Source organism: Myodes glareolus, chromosome 7, assembly GCF_982192425.1.
Source record: "Myodes glareolus chromosome 7, mMyoGla1.1, whole genome shotgun sequence".
Classification (NCBI taxonomy): Eukaryota; Metazoa; Chordata; class Mammalia; order Rodentia; family Cricetidae; genus Myodes; species Myodes glareolus.
Genome location: NC_142032.1, coordinates 11,550,373 through 11,569,494, shown reverse-complemented (window position 1 = coordinate 11,569,494; position 19,122 = coordinate 11,550,373). Strand labels below are relative to the sequence as shown.

Below are 19,122 nucleotides of genomic sequence, written 5' to 3'. Positions count from 1 at the left end.
TTCTGCTGGGATGTTTCTACATATCTCCTATAAGCCACCGAAAAGGCTATGCATTCTAGTACATTTTTTCGTGATTTCCAACTGAAGTGATTATTTCTTAAATGTTCTTTTTCCAGATTAACAGTAAATCCAAGACATTAGTACCTTGTGATTTGCCTAGAAGTTGTGCTTATGCTGAGTAACTTCTCAAGGTTATATGCAGCTCCTCACCATAAGGCCTTGAAGCATGAGTATGTCCTACTGTTCATAAGTGTGTGTGTGTGTGTGTGTGTGTGTGTGTGTGTGTGTGTGTGTATACTACAGGTTGTGGTCCTCTGGAAGCTGACTCAATGGCTCTAGTGTGCAGAGGAAATCTTGTCTTCATTTCTTATGAGAATGGAGAAAATGGAGCAGGAATGGGCAGCAGAGCAGGAGCTGGGCTGCAGGAGCTGGGCTGTCATGGGGACCCAGAGGGTCTCAAGAGTCTCAGAAGCAGATAGACTGGCTCTTCAGAGGTGTCTTAAAATGAGTGATAAATTATTCTATAGACTCATATTCACTTGACACAATCTACTCTAAGGAGTATTAGAATAAGGCAGCCCTCAGTCCCACCGCAGCTAAGACAAGTCTCTCCTTGAATAGGAATCTAGGTTTCTGGGACCCAGGGCAGACAGAAACTGCAACAATGTCAAGAAGTGGCTCAAAGTCACCTGGGAAGGGTTTGGTAACACTGTGAGCTTTGATCTAACTGTGAGGTATATAAATATAACCTGTCTTCTGTGATTCCTTTTTCCTGATACCACAATATAACTCTGGTTACAGCTGATACCATACTGTTATATAGGCCTACAAAGTTTCATACTCTGAGAATAAGAGCATTTGAGAAAATCAAAGCATTTTCATTATATGCAAAAAACATCTACTGACAGAAATTCATTTAAAGATACCATTATGCTATGTCCATATCAAAAGCCAATTTGGTGAAGAAACAATAACCACTTTCATATGGGGCTCCGTCACAAAGCAACAGAATAAACTGTAAACAAGATAACTCAAGCTGTCCTTCTTGTTGGAGGAGTACAATTAATGAGGTCCCTTAGGACTTAATGAAGTAGCCAAGTGTAATTACTGATCTCAAAGATGGGGGAAATAACTGGGACAAGAGAACGGATCAGTGGCCTCTTGGGGAAACTGAACAGCATTAATTATCCCTTATCTTTAGATCAATACCACCCTGTCCTGAGGGATGCTGATCCAACACAGTTGTTCTACATCCAGTTGGCCGTTACATGCAGCAGACTGGAAATATTAATGAACAGTGTTTCTAGACCACTGGGAAGCTGGATGGAAGGTAGATGTTCACAGTTTCTGATCCCTAGAAAATGGGTGTGAACAGAAATCAGCCTCAGAAATCTCAGCATTGCTGAGCTAATGCCTTGTTGATGAACTACTGGGGGTGATCACAGTTTCTAGAGAACCAACGCACTTAGAAAATCATAGACATTAGAGTCTGGGAAGGGTTCATTGAAGGGGATAACCTATCTTGCTTGGATATCAGAAGAAATCAATCAGTTGTGGTACTAGTGACAGTCAACTCCAAAGACAGTAATCCTAATTTCTGTTGGGCCAGTGGTCTATCGTTGAGCCCGCTGGTGACCAGGATATGGAATCAGTAACATGGTAGTTGGTAAGAACAATGCAAACAGAGGTGAGATGACAGTTGCTTAGAGGTAACACAAGTTTCCCTTTCTCCACCCAAATATTCCCTTTATCCTGTTTACTGTTGTAAACAGACTAGAGTACATTAGCACTGCATAGACGTAAGCATCTACCTCTGAGGGTCTGCCTTCAAACACTGACTTTTAATTACATGCCTTTTGCCTCCTTGATGAATTTCTTTACCCAAAGTAGAAATGAACAAAAAATAAATATCAGCTCAATTTTGCTACTAAATATAGCTAAATAATATGAAACATCAAGAAAACCGAAGCATTTTCAGTGTTAAATATTTATAAGGCATGGTTGAGAAGGTGGACACTAACAGGCAGCATGTATGATTGCCTTCCTAATTAGAGGTTACCTGAGTGTCTTTTCTGCATCTTTGTTTTCCGACATGTATTGGGAGCAGAGAAGAAGATATATAAATGATATATTGGTGTTTCCTACTGTGCTAAGAACACATGATGGTGTATCTTGGTTGTCAGCTTAACTACATCTGCAATTAACTAAGACCCAGGCATCTGGGGGTTGTGATGATCTGCTGCTTTGTCCCATGACCTTCACTTTGGGGGAATGGGTGAGTAGGCATGGGGTCAATGGCACAGTCTTAGGGGCCAGGTGGGGTGCAGCAAGCTCAGTTTATTTTAAAAAGGAAAAAGCCTTATATGTCCTCCACTCGTCCCAGGGGAAGGGAGCAGCAGCACTAGCTTCAGGGTCTCTCATGGTGGCCATGGTTCAGGTTCTCTGTCTCATGGCACAGCAGCTGTTGCTGGGTGTCTTGGCAGACCTAGGTTGGCTTAATTTGGGGAAGTTACAGACTGCATTCTCAGATAGCTAGTTTAGTCTGGTTCAGACCAGCAAGGGCCTCTGGGTTCCCAGGCCCTAAGTGCCTAGGCAAATAACCCTCCCACAGCTGGATACACCTGTGAGGATTTTTCTTGATTGAATCATTTGAGATGGGAAGAACTACTCTAAATTTGACCATTTTAAGTTGGGCATATCTGCCATTTCTTCACCGATGTTAGAATCTAGTTCTTTGGGATTCCAAGATATTTTGAAGACCAGGTAAGAAATCCAGTCTCATGAATGAATGACTGTCAGATTTGGGGCTTTACTGTTGGGAGACAACCATTGTCAGACTAGCTGGACCACAGCCTACAAGCCACTCTAATAAAAAAACAAAATAAAACAAAACAAAAACATCTCTTTCAAATATATTCATTCTATCAGTTTTGCATATCTAGCAATCATACTGTTTCTGATTTTCCATGTTTGGACACTACATTGACCAACCCCTGACCAGATGCCTCACTGAGGAAGATGAAGCAGATAGGGGAAGGAGTGTTTAAGAAAGATGTCTCCTTCAGTATTCAGCAACCCTCTGCCCACTGAGGAATAATCCACATCACCTTGCTACTCTTCTGGAAAGCTTAGGGGGATTCGAGGCTGGTTACTTTGTAAGAACCCAGACATCAGAAACAGGACATTCAATTCAATTATGGAGTTTTGTCACCTATTCATTTGTGAGAGTCTGGGGGAGTTATCTCAGTTGCTTTTTCTACAAAATGAGGCTGCTAATCAGCTTCTCTTGGGAAGGAAAAGAAATCGTTTAAAAGAACTAAGACACTGACATGTGGGTAGGTATCCTGTACCACGTGCTCTTGGAGCTGTATGGTGACAGACAAGGATCTGGAGCTTGGGTTTCTTTAATTAATTACACTCAGTCTTGAAGACACATAGACAGAGTTCTCCTTGGTTATGCGCAGCCATTGAGTTTTCATTTACCAATAAAAAATTTACCAAATCCTGAACTCAGCTGTATGCATTACTGTCACAGACATCCATGAAGAAGAATTAGCTTCATAGGGGCAAAGTCCATATGTTTCTGAGGGCTGCACTGACCTAATAATAAAGACAGGCATGCATATATGGAGCACAAATCTTAAGGTACCAAACTGACATCTCCTCTGGGCTCCAGCTCTGTCTTCTCCATCCTTTGCAAAGGTTCCATTCTCCATGAAGCCGTTCAAGGACAGAGAAGGACGATGCCTGATGGAGAGAAGGGAATACTCATACTCACTTCCACCAGAGACTTTTTGATGACGCGGCTGATGTCCCTCCTCCACTCGGGGATGTCAGGGTTGTAGTCATCCAAGTTTGGAGAAAAGGCCAAACGAAGAGACCGGAATTCCTCTGTGGATATAACAGTAAGTCCATTACTACAAGTTAAATAGCTCCACAAAGCAACCAAAACCTTGTGTTTCCTACAGTCTTTAACACTCTCCATATTTACCCTTCTAGAAGGCAAAGTCACTATCCTCTCTCTGTTATTTCTCTAACTGTAACTTTGCTAAACTGAAGCCATAGACTCTGGCTCATACCTAGCTCAGTAGCCTTTGCCCATTATCCCCAGCTCTAGGCTTTGAAATCCTGGACATTAAATGAGCCAAGGTTCCTGGATACACGGCAAAGCCATGATGTCAGAACATATGCATACCCTGTTCCTCTAACAGAAATGCCATTTATTCCAGTTCTTACCTACAAAAATCCTCTAAAGTTTTGAAAGTTTTTCTTGACAGACCATTCTTCTTCATCGTTGAGGCTTTAATCTCATTTTTTAAATGATACTACTGTATTGAGCATATGCTTCTATCATATATAATCATTAAGGTATTAATACTTAAATTTATTTAAATACTTATTTTATTTTTAGGAGAGGGGTTGCTCCTAAGTTTCATGGGATGGCATTTCATGCCATTTCTAACATCAGGAATATTTTTATTTTCATTCCTCTGTAGACCCTGAGTTAGTTTTGATCCTCCAGGAAGTGGGATGGAGATTCAGCTGACAATGATATTTCTAGAGGGATTTTCTGGGAGGAAACTGAAGGGGCTCCTAGGAGGAATGGAGAACATTTAGACCAAGGATGACAAGACAGGAGTCAGCTGGTAGAGGAAGCCCTGTGTTCCAAGAAAGGGTCAACTTTAGCACTCTGTGACACTGTGTCATTAGCTGGCATCTGTCCCAAAAAGTGATGCTAAGGCCTTAGGCTGGTGTGAGCTTCTGAACACAGAGTCAGAGTGTGTTTTATTCCTTCAATGCCCCTACTTCAGTGTTGGGCACACAGAACATGCAGAACATGGCACTGTCTCCCTGGATCTGCTAGTTGCTCCACACTACATTTGGGACAAATACATTTTCTTGCCACAGTCTTTTATCCCACTTGACATGGTGTAACCTACCTCTGCTACTTTGTTTCTGGCAGGGCTGCCCTGCCTGTGCACCTTGTACTGCCAGACTGTGTCCCATGGCTTCTGCATCATGCCATCCATTTTTCACACCTGATGCTTCTACTTGCCCCACATAACAGCATGCCTGACTTCCTCTCAACCTCTCATTAGAGAGACTTTCTGACCACCAAACAGAGAGCATCCAACTCTCCACTAACTGACTCCATCATCTGATAGTTCTTGTCTTCTTTATATTCACTGGTAGTGTGTGTGAGTGTCTCTGTGTGTGTGTGTGTGTGGTGGGTGTGTGGCCAATGAGGACAGAGGTTTTGTGCTTTTGACCTTGGGACTGTACTTAGCAACTGTAGGTTTTTAAAGATCACGCATGAACCGTGTAATTTGTGGATGTGTATTCAATGTGTAAATGATTCCATTTCCGTGAGGGTTTTGTTATTGTTCATTTACTTATTTGACAATCAGTTCTTGTTTCAAGCATGTCCTTGTGCTTCAGCGGGGGCTAAGCGACTTCAGTGATGCCAATTATACATCTAGGAAGCATAAAAGCCCACTTTGTGCATTTCCTAACAATGCTAACGAGCTATCAAACACATGCTTTGAAAACTCTTACATAATAAAATGTGTATTTATGACAGTGGCTTTGTTCCAAAGATATGGTTTTCAAAGTTTGACTATTTTGTGAGTCACTGGCCACCCGTGTGAACATCCCTGATTCATTTCTGGTGGAGAATAATTACAAGAATATAAATGTGCAGTGTGATAAATGGCAGCATTAAAGAGTCGCCCACTGAGTTCTAACTTTACTCCGACAGCAGAGGTTGATGTCATTCTCACTTTCTCCTTACCTCTCATCACAGGGCAGTGACTTCATCTATCTATAAAGAAAAGTGTCTAGCCTAGTGGAAGGACACAAATGGTGCAGCCTCCTCATTATCACTTAACGCACGAACCAGCATGAGGTGAAGATAGAATGGCTTAGAAATATTCTTCCTAAGAATTCAAATACACAAAGAAGGACTGGAAAAAATAAAATACCAATTAAGTGGCATTTTTTGAAGCTGTTAAAGTAGATCAATTCAATACATTTGTCACCTGTAAAGCTGACCTGTGCCCAAGAACGTTTGGGCAGAAAAAACACAAGCTGGAGGACCTTAATTTTGGTCTGTTTGGTGGCCCTGGGTAGGCCAGTCTTCCCCAGTCATGTCTCAATAGCTTGCCTCCTACCATTCAACATGATGGTCCTTACTTTCTCTCTATTTGCTAAGCTGTGCAGGTATCCTCTGGGTGTACCTCCTGGCCTCTCTAAGGGTATTCAATCTAGAAAACTTGCAGCTGTCGATTCTATTTCTGTCAATTTATGAGGTAAATCCTGACTAATTTAGGAGCATATTTCCCTAGGACCATGGGGGAGATATTTCTTTGAAATATAGCCATAACCAAAAAAGACAGCGCTGTCCTCTTCCCACCTCTGTAGGAAGGTGGAGATTAAATTCCCTAAGTGACAGTAGTTGCTTCAGAAGGTTTAATCACACTAATGACCCCATATACTTCCTAAGGCTCTCTAATACACTTCTGCCCGCTAAACCCGGGATTAAAGAAAAAAAAAACACTACTCCTTGTTTTCAGTTAAGTACAAGACTTTCTGTCTAACTCTGGTCAGTATAATGTTTATTTAAGAAGTCACAACGCAGTGAGATAACACTTGCCCACAGCTATACCACTAAGGTTCAGTACTAGTTTTTCCCTAATGAACACACAGACACATAAATTTTAAAAAAGCATTTCAAACCATGTGTATGACTCATTGTATAACTTGTCTGATTGAAAAAGAATGGAGGATAGTTAGAGAATGCCATGTGTCCTATTAATACTTTTAATGAAGAGATAGATGATCCCTCTACTGAATGTAGATATGTAGATAGATAGATAGATAGATAGATAGATAGATAGATAGATAGATAGAGAGAGAGAGAGAGAGAGAGAGAGAGATACATATAGATAGGTGAGTGGGTAGGTAGATGGATGGAATGATGAATGGATGGGTGGATGGATGGATGGATGGATGGATGGATGGATGGATGGATGGACAGATCATCTCCACTGTATGTAGATAGATGATAGGCAGATAGATAGATGATCCCTGAATGTATGTAGATAGGTAGGTCGATAGGATAGATAGACAGACAGACAGACAGACAGATAGATGCATAGATAGATGATCTCCTACTTCTACTTTTAGAAGATGACTTTAAAGAGACTGAGCTTCAGGGCCAAAGCACAGCAAGGGAAACCTTACGTGTAACTGACCCTTCTAGACAGGATTCTTATGCTGTGTTTGTTCATTATACTTATGCCATGTTTTCTCATTTGTAAAGCAGGGATAATTATAGAATTTTCCTCTCAAGTCTGTTCACAGGATTTAATAAGGCAGTTCATATATCTCAAGTGCTAGGGACAGATGCTGGTGATTAGAACAGGCTTCATCAGTGTTAGCCCGTGTCACTGACACCACTGCTATTAATGGAACTGTCACAAAGTAGCAGAATGACTTTAAACCAGCAATTTCGCATGTCTGCCCACAATTCCCTAGCAGTAAATGATGGTTTGGATAAGAACAATACAGAGACCTTTTAGATTTAAGAATCTCTTGGAGATTCTAATAAGGAGGTCACGTACACACCTGACAAGCAGGACAACTTGTGGCATCCAAGAGGGAGAGGGATCCATCCAAGCAGGTGAGGAGCATCCGTGGAAAGGATGTGAGTCACATATTTAGAGTCTTGTAGGTTTAATGTGAATGTCCTGCACATGTTCATGTTTAAATACTTGGTCCTCAGCTGCTATCACTGTTCGTACAGGTTACAAAGCCTTTAGAACAGTGATTCTCCACCTTCCTAATGCCGCAGCCCTTTAATAGAGTTGTTCATGTTGTGGTGAGCCCAATCCCAAAATTATTTTGTTACTACTTCATAACTGTATTTTTTTACTATGATGAATCATAATGTGAATATCTGTGTCCTCCAGTGGTCTTAGGTGATTCGATGCAACCACTTGTTTGAGAACCATTGCTTTAGGAGGTGAAACCTCCCTGGAGGGAATATGCCACTGTCTGTGGGTTTTGAGGATTTTATAGTCTGACCTTATGTCTGGTGCTTTCTATTCTGCTTCCTGAATATGGATGTGATATTATCAGGCAGCTTCCGCACCTGCTGCTATGTCTTACCCGGCACAGTGGACTCTATCCCTCTGGAAAGGTGAAACAGGATATTTTAAGGGTATTTTGGGACAGAAATAGAAAAAAAAACTAATACAGAGGGCAATTTCAGACCATGGGCCCAGAGCTGGGGTTGAAGCCTAATTCCAACCATCACCAGTGGGGGATACTTACAAATAGCATAGTCACCTCCCTTTTACTAGGATTTCTGTAAAGATTCAATTCATCCCCAGAACATAGAAAGGAGACAGGTATGGAAATTGAATCAACAGCTCACCCCACTATGCATGCTCACACGGTAGCCCTCTGGTTGGGAAATATCTAAGTTTATTTCCTTTTGCTGTCTAAGCTGATCAGATCTCTTCAAAGGGGAGAGGCAAAAGCGTGAGCTCTCACGCTGAGCCATCTCTTTCTAGAACAATATCCTTAGGCCTTTTCGTCTTCAGACATGTTCAAAGTTGCTTACAAATTACTCTCTGGTTTTGAAGGTCAAGTTGGCACAACAAGGAATTGAAAGAAAGAGCTGTATTCCCCAAAGAACAATCTAGACCTACATTACATTATTGGAAGCAATTGATTCTGGAACTGGGTTAAATTGATATTTGGAAAAAAATGTCTCACTTCTCTCTCCCATATTCCCTTTCTCCCTCCCACCTTCAAATTCTTTCTCGTTAGCCAGCAAACATATTCTGTATCTAGTTTTAAAACCTTGTTTTCTTTAAATTTTAATTTCCCACGATACATATGTACTACTTTCATATTAATAAACATTCACGTCTTTACTATCTGCTAGTAACACTGAGTTCATATCCAACTAATTAGCATTTTATATAGAAAAAATATTACCAAAGTGGGATCAATCTGTAAAAACTGTTTTTAATCTCTCATTTTGAAGTAATAATCCTACCTTTCCATTTCAGTAAATTTCATCTCATCTAATACTTGGAATATATTAGTTTCCCCAGCTGATCACAAAATTGTACTGTTTGGCTACTATTCCAGCTCTCATGCAGTTCTTGGCTGGCCTCTGATGACTGTAACATTTCTATTGTTTTTAGTCTAGTAGAGGGTTTGCTGTTGTCGATGGTGTCATTTAGTTTTTCTTGTTGTTGTTTCAAGTACAGATTTGTGAAAGAAGTTTAAAAATTCTGAATAATGGAAAGGTCTTCTTCAAATGGAATTGAAAAACAAAATCTCTCTGAATTAGCCATTTCCTAATAAGTAATTTTAACTACCCAAATATCAGATAAAATTGTAATGAGTTAGCCGTACTCATGATGAGGTACCATTCTATCCCACCCACACTGATGGAGCTAAGATTCTCCCTGTGTGCACCAGAAACTTCCAGCATATGATGACCACTGCTCAGCTAGTGAATGGCATTCTCTACGAACATCCTAGCTCTTTCTCAAGAGCTGCCATCTCTAATTCAGGGGTGTCTTTAGCATCATGGACCAATCACATCTGAGGATGTGGGCAAGGGTGCATCAGCAAACACGGGCACTCACCATAGACTGCGATGGTCTTTGTGTCTTGTAGGATGGCATTCCCAGCTGAAACCTGCACTGTGATGGTATTCATTCCTTCAGAAGTAAACTTGAACGATATGCTTCCCTCCAAGGTGATCAAGGGCTAAAACACACAAGGGCATGGAAAGAAGGGAAAGTCACAACCGTGGTTGAAACAGCCTCCGTCTCTAGGTGTCATATTTCCCATGTGCTAGAGGCAGGCTCATCCTGGTGATCCAGTCTATTAACGGTCTGTTCTTCCCCGTCAGCTGAAGTCCATGAGGTGGCTGGTGCAGGAGTAGTCATAGGGGATTCTGTGTCATTCCTAAAAATTAACACCTGCCTCCTGGTATCATCCTGAGTCAGGACTTGGGAAATCAATATGTCTGATAGGCCTTGGGTATTGACAGGATACGTGTCTCTGCTTACTTCTCCTACCCCATAGAACTTTTAATCAAATGAACCATTTGGATAAATGAAGACCAGAAGGCTCAAATGTATCAACAAACAGTGAGAATTTCTAAGCTTTCTGGTATTCATCTGCAGGGTAAACCATTTATAGAGCATTATATTGGAATTCAGGAGCCCCAGCCTCAGAAGTGAACTCTAGATAGGGAGGAGTGGTCTGTGTGATGTCATTCTGTAACATTAGTTTCCCAGAAGTTGCTTCTATGAATGCAAGCACTAACTAGATAATGGTTTAAGGACTCTAAAGAAAAAAAAATGAGTTGAAAGAGTCATGCTATAACACAATCAGAGAATCATATCCTAAAAGAAAAAAAATAATCTACTGACATCTCTTGACTGATTCCTCACAAATACTTCTTTTCTGTCTTTCTTGATTAGTTTTAAAATCAAGATTGGCAATAGTTCATAGGGAAAGCATCCTGTCTTGTTGAAAAATTGGCTTTATAAGGTGGGGGAAAAAAACAGAAGAACTTTGTTTTTTTTTTTCTAGTGATAATTTTCAGATAAACAGCAACCCCATCCTGACATCAAGGATGGAAGGTTTGGTTGGTGAGGTCTGGCTGCAGACTTTCTGTTAGGGCTTTGAAAAAACAAGTTCAGTGTCAGCTGAGGGATAAAACGGGATGGTTCACCTAGTGAATACAAGTGAAAAGCAAAGTAGAGATGTTGGGGCAAGGAGCTGGATAAGTCAGATAGAGGTGGGGGAAAGGGAGGAACCAGATGAGGATTTGAGCACAGATGTCCTGCTATCATGGAAGTTCAGGCTACCCTCAGACTCAAAGCCATAAGCTCATCCTGTTGGGCTCCCAGCAAGCATAAGTCGTGCCTCTATCATTGGGGACGACCAGTAAGGCCAGCTCACCTCTGTGTTGTTTCCGTACCACCACACGTAGGTGAGGGTGCCCACTTGGCTGGGCCAGAGCACTGCAGTGGCATTGACCTCTTTGTTCTTCGTTGTGACAAAAGGGAGTGACAGGTGCACATGCTCCAGGGGACCTGAGGCACAGAGGAAGAGAGAGGGGAATAAAGAGGGAAGAGTTGCTTCAGCTCCACCTTCTCTGCTCGGAGAGGATACACATTCAGCCTGGAAACCCCAAATATTGCAGCCACGTTTTCCAAGGGAAGTATTTGCTGCTTTCCCTACGCAGAGATAAATTCGTGTTATGAGAAACCACATATGACAACTCAATTTACTGACTCATCTTCTGGGTCTGAGTTATGTAAGTGGAAAAGCCAAAAATTAAGTAACTCACCAAGTCCAAACATCAACAGCTAAAATATAAGAGTTCAGAGGGAGTCACACAATTCTTCCCACAAGGCTATATTCTCAGAGATAAACAGGCTGCAGGGTCTCTGGACATCTGTTAGGGATGAGGATCAGGAAGCCATAAACTCGCCTTCAATAATTACTCTTACAGTTTAAGGTGTTAAAATGTGGATATGTATACATGTGGTCATATCCACACCTGAGACAAAGCCATCTGCTTAGGCTAGCATGTAATACATTGCAATTTGGGGTTGAATCAGGCTTGCCTAGAACTGTTTTGCTTACAAATGGAAATTGAGTTCAGTGTAAACAGGTTCCAGCATCAGACCACACACTTTAGTCCTGTATTCACTTACTATACAGCTCTCGGGCTCTCTTAACCACACAGCTGTCTCCCAGCATGCCGAGGCTTGATCTTCCCCAGACCCTTTGTTTACAGACCTGTCTCAGATACTTGTGACCCTCAAACCATGCAGAACTTCCTCTTTGACATCCTGACCACCTACGCTGAGCTAAATGGATCAAATGACGAGGAGCCAGTGAGGCAGGTCAATGAGAAAAGCTGCTTGTTGTGCCACTCTAGTGACCTGAGTTAGGGTCCTTGTTACCTATGGAGAGATGGAAAGGGAGGAGACCCCCCAAAGGTGTCCTCTGACCTCTCCACATGTGCTGTGATGTGCACATTCCCAACTCACCTTGCGTAGCCACACACACACACACACACACACACAGAGACAGAGAGAGAGAGAGAGAGAGAGAGAGAGAGAGAGAGAATAAACCAATTTGAAAGGAAAATAAGAAACAGATAATCTATTCTAGAAATCCAAGGTTCATTCAATAGGAATTCATTATCTCGATGTCATAGATGAGCATTCGCTTTCATTTTTGTTTTGTTTTTTTCCAGTCAGAACATCAGAATGAGGACAATGTCTAGGTGTCATTGCGGCAATGAGGAGGTGGGATCTTTGCTGAACTGTGGCAAAGCCATTCATTCAATAGTTTTGATTGCTGCTAGGCTCTGGGTGTGGTTTTCGGTGGTGGGAACACGCAGCACTTGGTGGGGCTTAGGTGGTTTGGAAGGAAGAAGGCAGTGAACCTCCAAGGTAGAGTTAGGAAGGAGGCGGATACTGTTGATAGGGTGTTCAAGGAGAGCTCCAGAAATGGCACCAAGCATCAATGAATAGAGAGAAAGATTTGCCAAAAATCTATTTGGAATATTCAAGGATGAGGTTAGAGTCAGTGGAAACATCCTGAGAAGGCGTGCCTGCCATGCTAGTCGGAAAGTAAGAAAATCCAATAGGGGAGTGTAAGATGGTGGAGGAGAATGTAACAATGGACATCCAGGAAACGCTGAGGACCCAATGCATGCTGATTTTCCTGACCCTGAAGTAGAGGTATAGTGTTTTGCAGTTTTACCTGTGTGTGTGTGTGTGCGTGTGTGAGTGTACCCAGACACAGATATGAAATTCATACTGAAATTTTATATGGCCTCTTGCATTTATTTATTTTTTAGTGATATAGTACAACTGGTTCTTGTCATAAATGTATACGTTAAGAATGTGTCGTGAACAGAAAGACAAACTCCTCGCTCTGAAAATCCCCAGCTATGTACTTAGCAAGCAAGCCCATTCGGCATTGTAGCATACAGGTACTTGTGATGCAGAAAAGTGACAGCAGGTGGCGCTGCATCATTTCATATTGTTGAAAAACGTACAGAATTTCTAGAGTGAACTGGATTTGCCTTCTTTGGGTTATTAGACTTTCTAGAATGCACAAAACAGCTGATGTCTGTGAGGATGAATTTTTTGGTGTGTGTGTGTGTGTGTGTGTGTGTGTGTGTGTGTTTAATGACTGTGGCCTGCCTCTTAAACTTAATATTCTAAAGCTATTTGAGCTTGCATCTATCTATCTAAATCTTGGATATGTATCATGTTGCTATGTCCTTAGACAGCTGAAAACATGAAAACTCCATGAAAAGTAGACACTGTACACACTATAAGGAAGATGTGTTAAAGCAGAACTCCTTAGACTTCAGTGTCCATAAGAATTATGCATGTAGGCTTGAAGGATGTTAGGGTGTCATTTTTCCAGATAAGATAATAAATGAGATCTGTGCTAGAACCCAGGTCACGACATTTATATCATTGAATTCTGGGGCAGATGACCTACTAAACCATACTCTGTATAATTCTGCTCTGCCATTCCCAGGCCAACATAATAATGGTGTCAGTGCTTGAAAGTGTCATGATTTTTTAAGACACACGCGTCAGACTGTGGTATCAGAAAGACATAGACTCATCGCCCCTCTGTGGGGCAAAGGAAAGAGATGGATAGAGGATAGATTAAAGCACCCAGCTCATTTTTTGTTCTTGTTATTTACTTTTCATTCTATAGGTCTGCAGACACTCCGCTTCCCTGGCCCCTGAAAGATGACCAGGAAGAGGCTGTTTTCTGAGCTGAAATCCTCATTCCCTGTACATCTTCTGCCCCATCCAGCTGAAGGCCGGAAAGTCTGCTCCAAGAGTCTCATTAGTCTGCAAGGTAGCAGAGCACAGTGAACACTATCCCCAAGGAATTTCCACCTGTCAGGCTTCAATAGATTACCCTGGCATCCTGCAAGAGTGCATGCTCACTCCTGGATGCAGTACAGTGGGAACATCAGCTCCATTTGTTTCTGATGACCTTTGCAAACTCACATTGAAAAACCTTTAATTTGGAGTCAAATCGCCTTTCTGTTCTGGTGAGTGGAGGGAATGTGTATTCAAGCAAGCACTGTGATTCCTGGGAGGGCCATGGGACAAAGGGGAAACTGAGACAGAAGAGAGGAAGGGGAAGCTGGGACAGAGGAGAGGAAGGGGAAGGGGGGACAGAGGAGAGGTGTGACAGCTAAGAATTGCTGCCAGTCCTCAGCTAACTCACAGCTCACTTAGTACAAATACATCTGCTACTCTATTGTGAGGGCAAAATCAAATTTTATGAATTGATGGAATGTCACATAATTTGTGTGATAGAATCACTGGGTGCAAAATGTGCATCTTTTGACAGAGGAAAGAATTAGGCTTAGGGAGAAGGGGTGACTCACCCAATCAGGGGTCTGTCCTTAGTCACTGTGACGGCTATACTGGTTGTCAACTTGACAGGATCTAGGATCATCCAAGGATCAAAACTACCTAAATTCCATCAAGTGTCAGGAACCTGGCAACTAAAACAACAGCCAGTGTACAGCAACACTCAAAAGTTAGACTTGATGAGGGAGCTTCTGGATTGGGATAATGGAGGCGGAGAGACACCCTGGGTGTGGGAAATCCCGAGTGTGGGAACCACCATTCCATGGGCTCCAGTCCAGAACCACACTCCCACCCCCTCCCACCCCCCCCCACAAAAGCCAAGCACAAGCTGTCATCACACTCTGTATCCTTGACTGTGGATGCAATGTGACCAGATGTGTCATGTCCTTGCAGCTGTTACTGCTCGGGATGATAGCCTTCCAGCAAAAATCACAGCCTCGCTATGAGAAGAGGTAAGATGAGATACACAGCCATTCTTAACAAACACACTCTTACTTCATAAGCAAATTGTTTGGGGTATATTTTTAAATATTTTAAGATTATTCCAAGCCTGTCATCATTTTTATTCCCATAAACACAGTATGTAGAGGATATTGTGTCCTAGGCTGTATTGGAGTCTTAAGGTCCTATAGGCAGTAGAAGGGATAGAGGTCTATGTAATATGATATGAACCTAAAACTCCCTTTGTTTCAGGAAATAGGAGAAAGGAGAAGATGCTGATGGGGCTACCCAAGCCAGCTTCCTCACTGACATTCACCTTAGGCATCAGCCTGGCACCGTGAGGGAGTCAGTCTGACTTTTTAGATTGTTGATTTTAGCTCTGTAAATCTTAGCAAAGTATGGTTTCTCACCATACTACCTCGAGAATGGTTTTCAGAACTAAGGTGATGTATACAGAAAGTGTGGCTAGAGCAACGCCTGGCTGGAACACACGGTAAGAGATTAATGAAATATAACCAAAAACAGGAAGATTGGGTAAGCAAACAGGGAATTGGGTCTAACTTTGTTCAGAACCAGAAGAGGAAATGTGTTCTTGAAAGCACTCTCACACTTTTGTACGATACACAGACAAGTCACCATCAGTCACACAGTCTGCTGGCCATCCCTAACAAGTCCCAGCCTTTCACTGAAGCACTACAGAAAGATGATCTGGTAGGGACCTCCTACATTCAGTTTCATTCCATGGACCAGGTGCAGGAGAGAGGCATAAAATAATTCCCGTCGTTAGCACTTTGGCTCTTGAACTTGAAATATGAACAAGGTCATTTATGCAAAACAGCACCTTCCATTTTAGCATAAATTATTATTTTCTATAATAACAAGGCAAGTTCTAGAGCCATTGGGGGAGTCTCACATCTATAAATCCATATGCCACTAACTTACTCAATTCAATTTCGAAGTTATTATTTCCCCTTGTGGCTCACAACTTCAGCTTCTTTATTGGGGAGGGCACCTAAGAGTCTTGAACCTGTTTCCTAATATAGGGAATTCTTTGCATTATATAATCTTTCCCCTTAGATCTTCTTCTCTCAAATCAAAGGCCACTTACAGATCAAAACCCAGGAAACACATTTTTAAAAGGAGAAAAAGACTAAAGGGATCATTCCTGGTAAGGTATCCCTAATCTAATGAGAAATAATTTCTTCACCTGTAATGACTGAGCTGGCATTCATCCACTGCTATACATTGGTATGTGTACCATTGAAATACATTGATAGGTGTTGTAGCACCTATCAGAGGCAGATTGTATATCTCTGAAGGCTCTGGAAAAGGCATGGGAGGTAAACTGAGAAAATTTGACTTTATCCAGAGTCTAAGATTTTATCTGTCACACTTTTTCTTCTTTCTTTCTCTGCTGTTCTGTTACATTCAATTTTCCCTTCTAAAAGATCTACTGTACTACCTCTAAATTAGACACTATACATTAGATTTTTTAAAGGGCAAATATTCAATATATGTCATAAGTCAACAACAGTAATAACATACAAGTTACATGTAAGTACAGGACGGCGCTGTCAGACCCCAGACTGTTGTCCACCTGCACGGTCACTCGGAAAATGCCCACATTCTGATAGACATGCTTGATTCCATCTTCCATGGAGCTGAGGTTAACATAAGACACTGCAATGCCATCTCCAAAGTCCACCTGGATGAGTGTCCGCTGCACATCACCCTGCAGAAAATGGGTAGTGTTAAAATGGAGGAGAGTTAGTGCTTAGCTGCTTTTGCCTTGGGTCTGAGGTTCACTTGCCTTTCTCCTATAGTTTAGAGCATCTGTCTTCTGCTATAACAGCATCTTTGTAACAATTATTTGCTGAGAATACTCTCTAAGACAAAGGGGCACCAACGACCAAATTTCCAAGGCTTAGAATAGTAGGTGCTTGATTAACAATATAGTTGACTGTAATATTCAGTTAATAAGAAGACTTTATTAATGATCTTATCTGGAATGGTCAAAGACCACTTCTTAGGTCTTCAAGAACTGTGAATTGTCTTTATTTCCAGTTCCTTAACCAAGTTGGAAAAAGAATGTAAAATGCCTTGCTTAACACCTGATATGACATAAGAATTAGAGTTATTTATAATAATTATTATTAGTCTTTTTGTTTGCTTGCTATCTGTTTTTGCAAATAGATTTTTATCTCGGTATGTTGTTCTATCAGAGCATTTCTGTAGAATATTAGCCTGGAGAGAAGAGTAGGAAACGGTCATCATCTTCACAGATGAACATGAAGTCTAAAAAGGTTTCATCAATTACTGAAGGTTCACTCAGCTAGGAAACTATAGTCTGGGATAACAAACCCTTGTCTTTGAATTTCCCATTCATTTCTGTAGAGAATCATTCAGCTTCTCTTTTAGTTAGTTACTAAAGCTACGAAATGGGCATAACAGTACTTTGTCATCATACTTAATGGGTTGCTATAAAATCTATATAAATAGCAATTTATACAGTGATATGCAAATAAATAGCTGTTGAATAAATATTAAAATGAGGCTTAAAAGACATATAATATTTCTTCAAATCTTACTTTAATCTATTGTTCTATTTTTCTCCTGTGTAGTTAGGAGATGAAGTCTGCATTTAAAATGTCCTGTAAAAAGAAAGGACCTTTGGAATGATGGTTTCGACTTTCAAGGAATAGCATTGCTTAGAATCGACTGGCAAAATTGAGCTTCCTACCTTCTTTTTTTGATAGCCTTCCACAGTTTCAGGAAAACAACAAAACAAAACACAAACTAAATCACCAAAAACCTTTGAACTAGAAATGTATTTTCGATTAAGTAAGGTTTATGTGGTATCACATTTTTTGAAAAGGCCAACTTTACAATGCTGACATTTAAAGGATTAATACACCGAAAAAAAAAAGTGAAGCAGTTCAAACCCTACGAGTATCTGCGACCTACAGCTTCAATCTGTACCCAGTAGCACAGCGTGGCACGCACAGTGACCAATGCTCAGGCAGAGAGAGCAGGGCTTTCAGTAAAAATCACAGACTTAAATCTTTCGCTGGGTTAAAAAACAAAAACAAAAACAACAGTAACAACAACAGCAACAACAACAAAATCCCCCTTTAAGCTACTACACAAATATCCACAGGTTAGCACATTGTGTGGTTATTTGAATTCCCTCATATAATGAGTACAAATGCCAGCAATCTTGCTAACGTGTCTGTCATGTGGACAACTCAAGCGGATTGATCAATCTTTTCCTTCTGTTCCTGGTGTATAACTACTTCCACGTTTTCACAAGGTTCAGAGTCATTAAGAAGTCAACCAGAGGTGTGGTTGAGGAAAAGGAAGCCAGACTTTAAAACAAGTGTCTGAGATAAATATGGGAGGTAGATATAATGGTTTGTGTCTTAAGATGAACAATAGAAATTCCACTGGAGACAGAGGAGCAAGTTTGAGGTAGGCTCACAGAGTAGGAATCAAACAGGTTCCATATTTGTAAGCCAACATGATGAGATTGCATCTTAAACCAACTCTACTTTAGCCTCTACTAAGAGAGCGTAACCACCCACCCAACTCAGAAAAGGAAAGTTTTAGCTGCCACTACTTGATTCTACAATTCCTTAACTGTCCTGTAAAGTTAGCAGTACCCATTTCATTTAGACTTTGTCACTTATAAAAATCTTCTCCCAAGTGACAGGAGAGATAGCTCATCACTTATAAAAATCTTCTCCCAAGTGACAGAAGAGATAGCTCATATGTAAGGTGCTTTCCCTGGGAAAGCATGAAGGCCTGCGTGGAGCATGTATTCTGAACATCAGCACAGAGGCTTGTTGGACAAGAGATATCAGAACTTTTTGACAACCCAGGTTAATCAATTGCCAATGAGAATCCAACAAAATACCATACCTCAAATAGTAAGGTAGAAACCAACAGAGAAGGATACCTTATATCTCTGGACACACACACACACACACACACACACACACACACACACACACTACTCCCTTCCCATGCTCTGTTTTCTGTTTGTCTAGTTGTCATGATGGCTTTTGGGCCTATAGCATTCTTAATTCTGCTCAGGATAATGCTTTCCCTGTGGAAGATAGGAGTCACTCAATGTTCACGCCAGTGCATTAGTAATAAGGGTCAGTTTTTTATTACTGAGAACTCTGACGGTCATGGCATGGCATATTTCATT

The 19,122-nt window shown here is 41.2% G+C and overlaps 1 protein-coding gene across 7 annotated transcripts in view; it reads right to left on the bottom strand.

The window, feature by feature from the left end:
- Sorcs1 (sortilin related VPS10 domain containing receptor 1) overlaps positions 1 to 19,122 on the bottom strand; it is a 515,423-nt gene that overhangs the window by 35,253 nt on the left and 461,048 nt on the right. For all 7 annotated transcript variants that reach the window (XM_085694085.2, XM_048424037.3, XM_048424036.3 and 4 more), the window contains exons 19-22: positions 16,458 to 16,644; positions 10,999 to 11,132; positions 9,669 to 9,792; positions 3,779 to 3,891 (exon numbers count right to left, since the gene is read on the bottom strand). In XM_085694085.2, the coding sequence (XP_085550211.2) occupies positions 3,779 to 3,891; positions 9,669 to 9,792; positions 10,999 to 11,132; positions 16,458 to 16,644 (558 nt within the window). The remainder of the gene's footprint in view (positions 1 to 3,778; positions 3,892 to 9,668; positions 9,793 to 10,998; positions 11,133 to 16,457; positions 16,645 to 19,122) is intronic.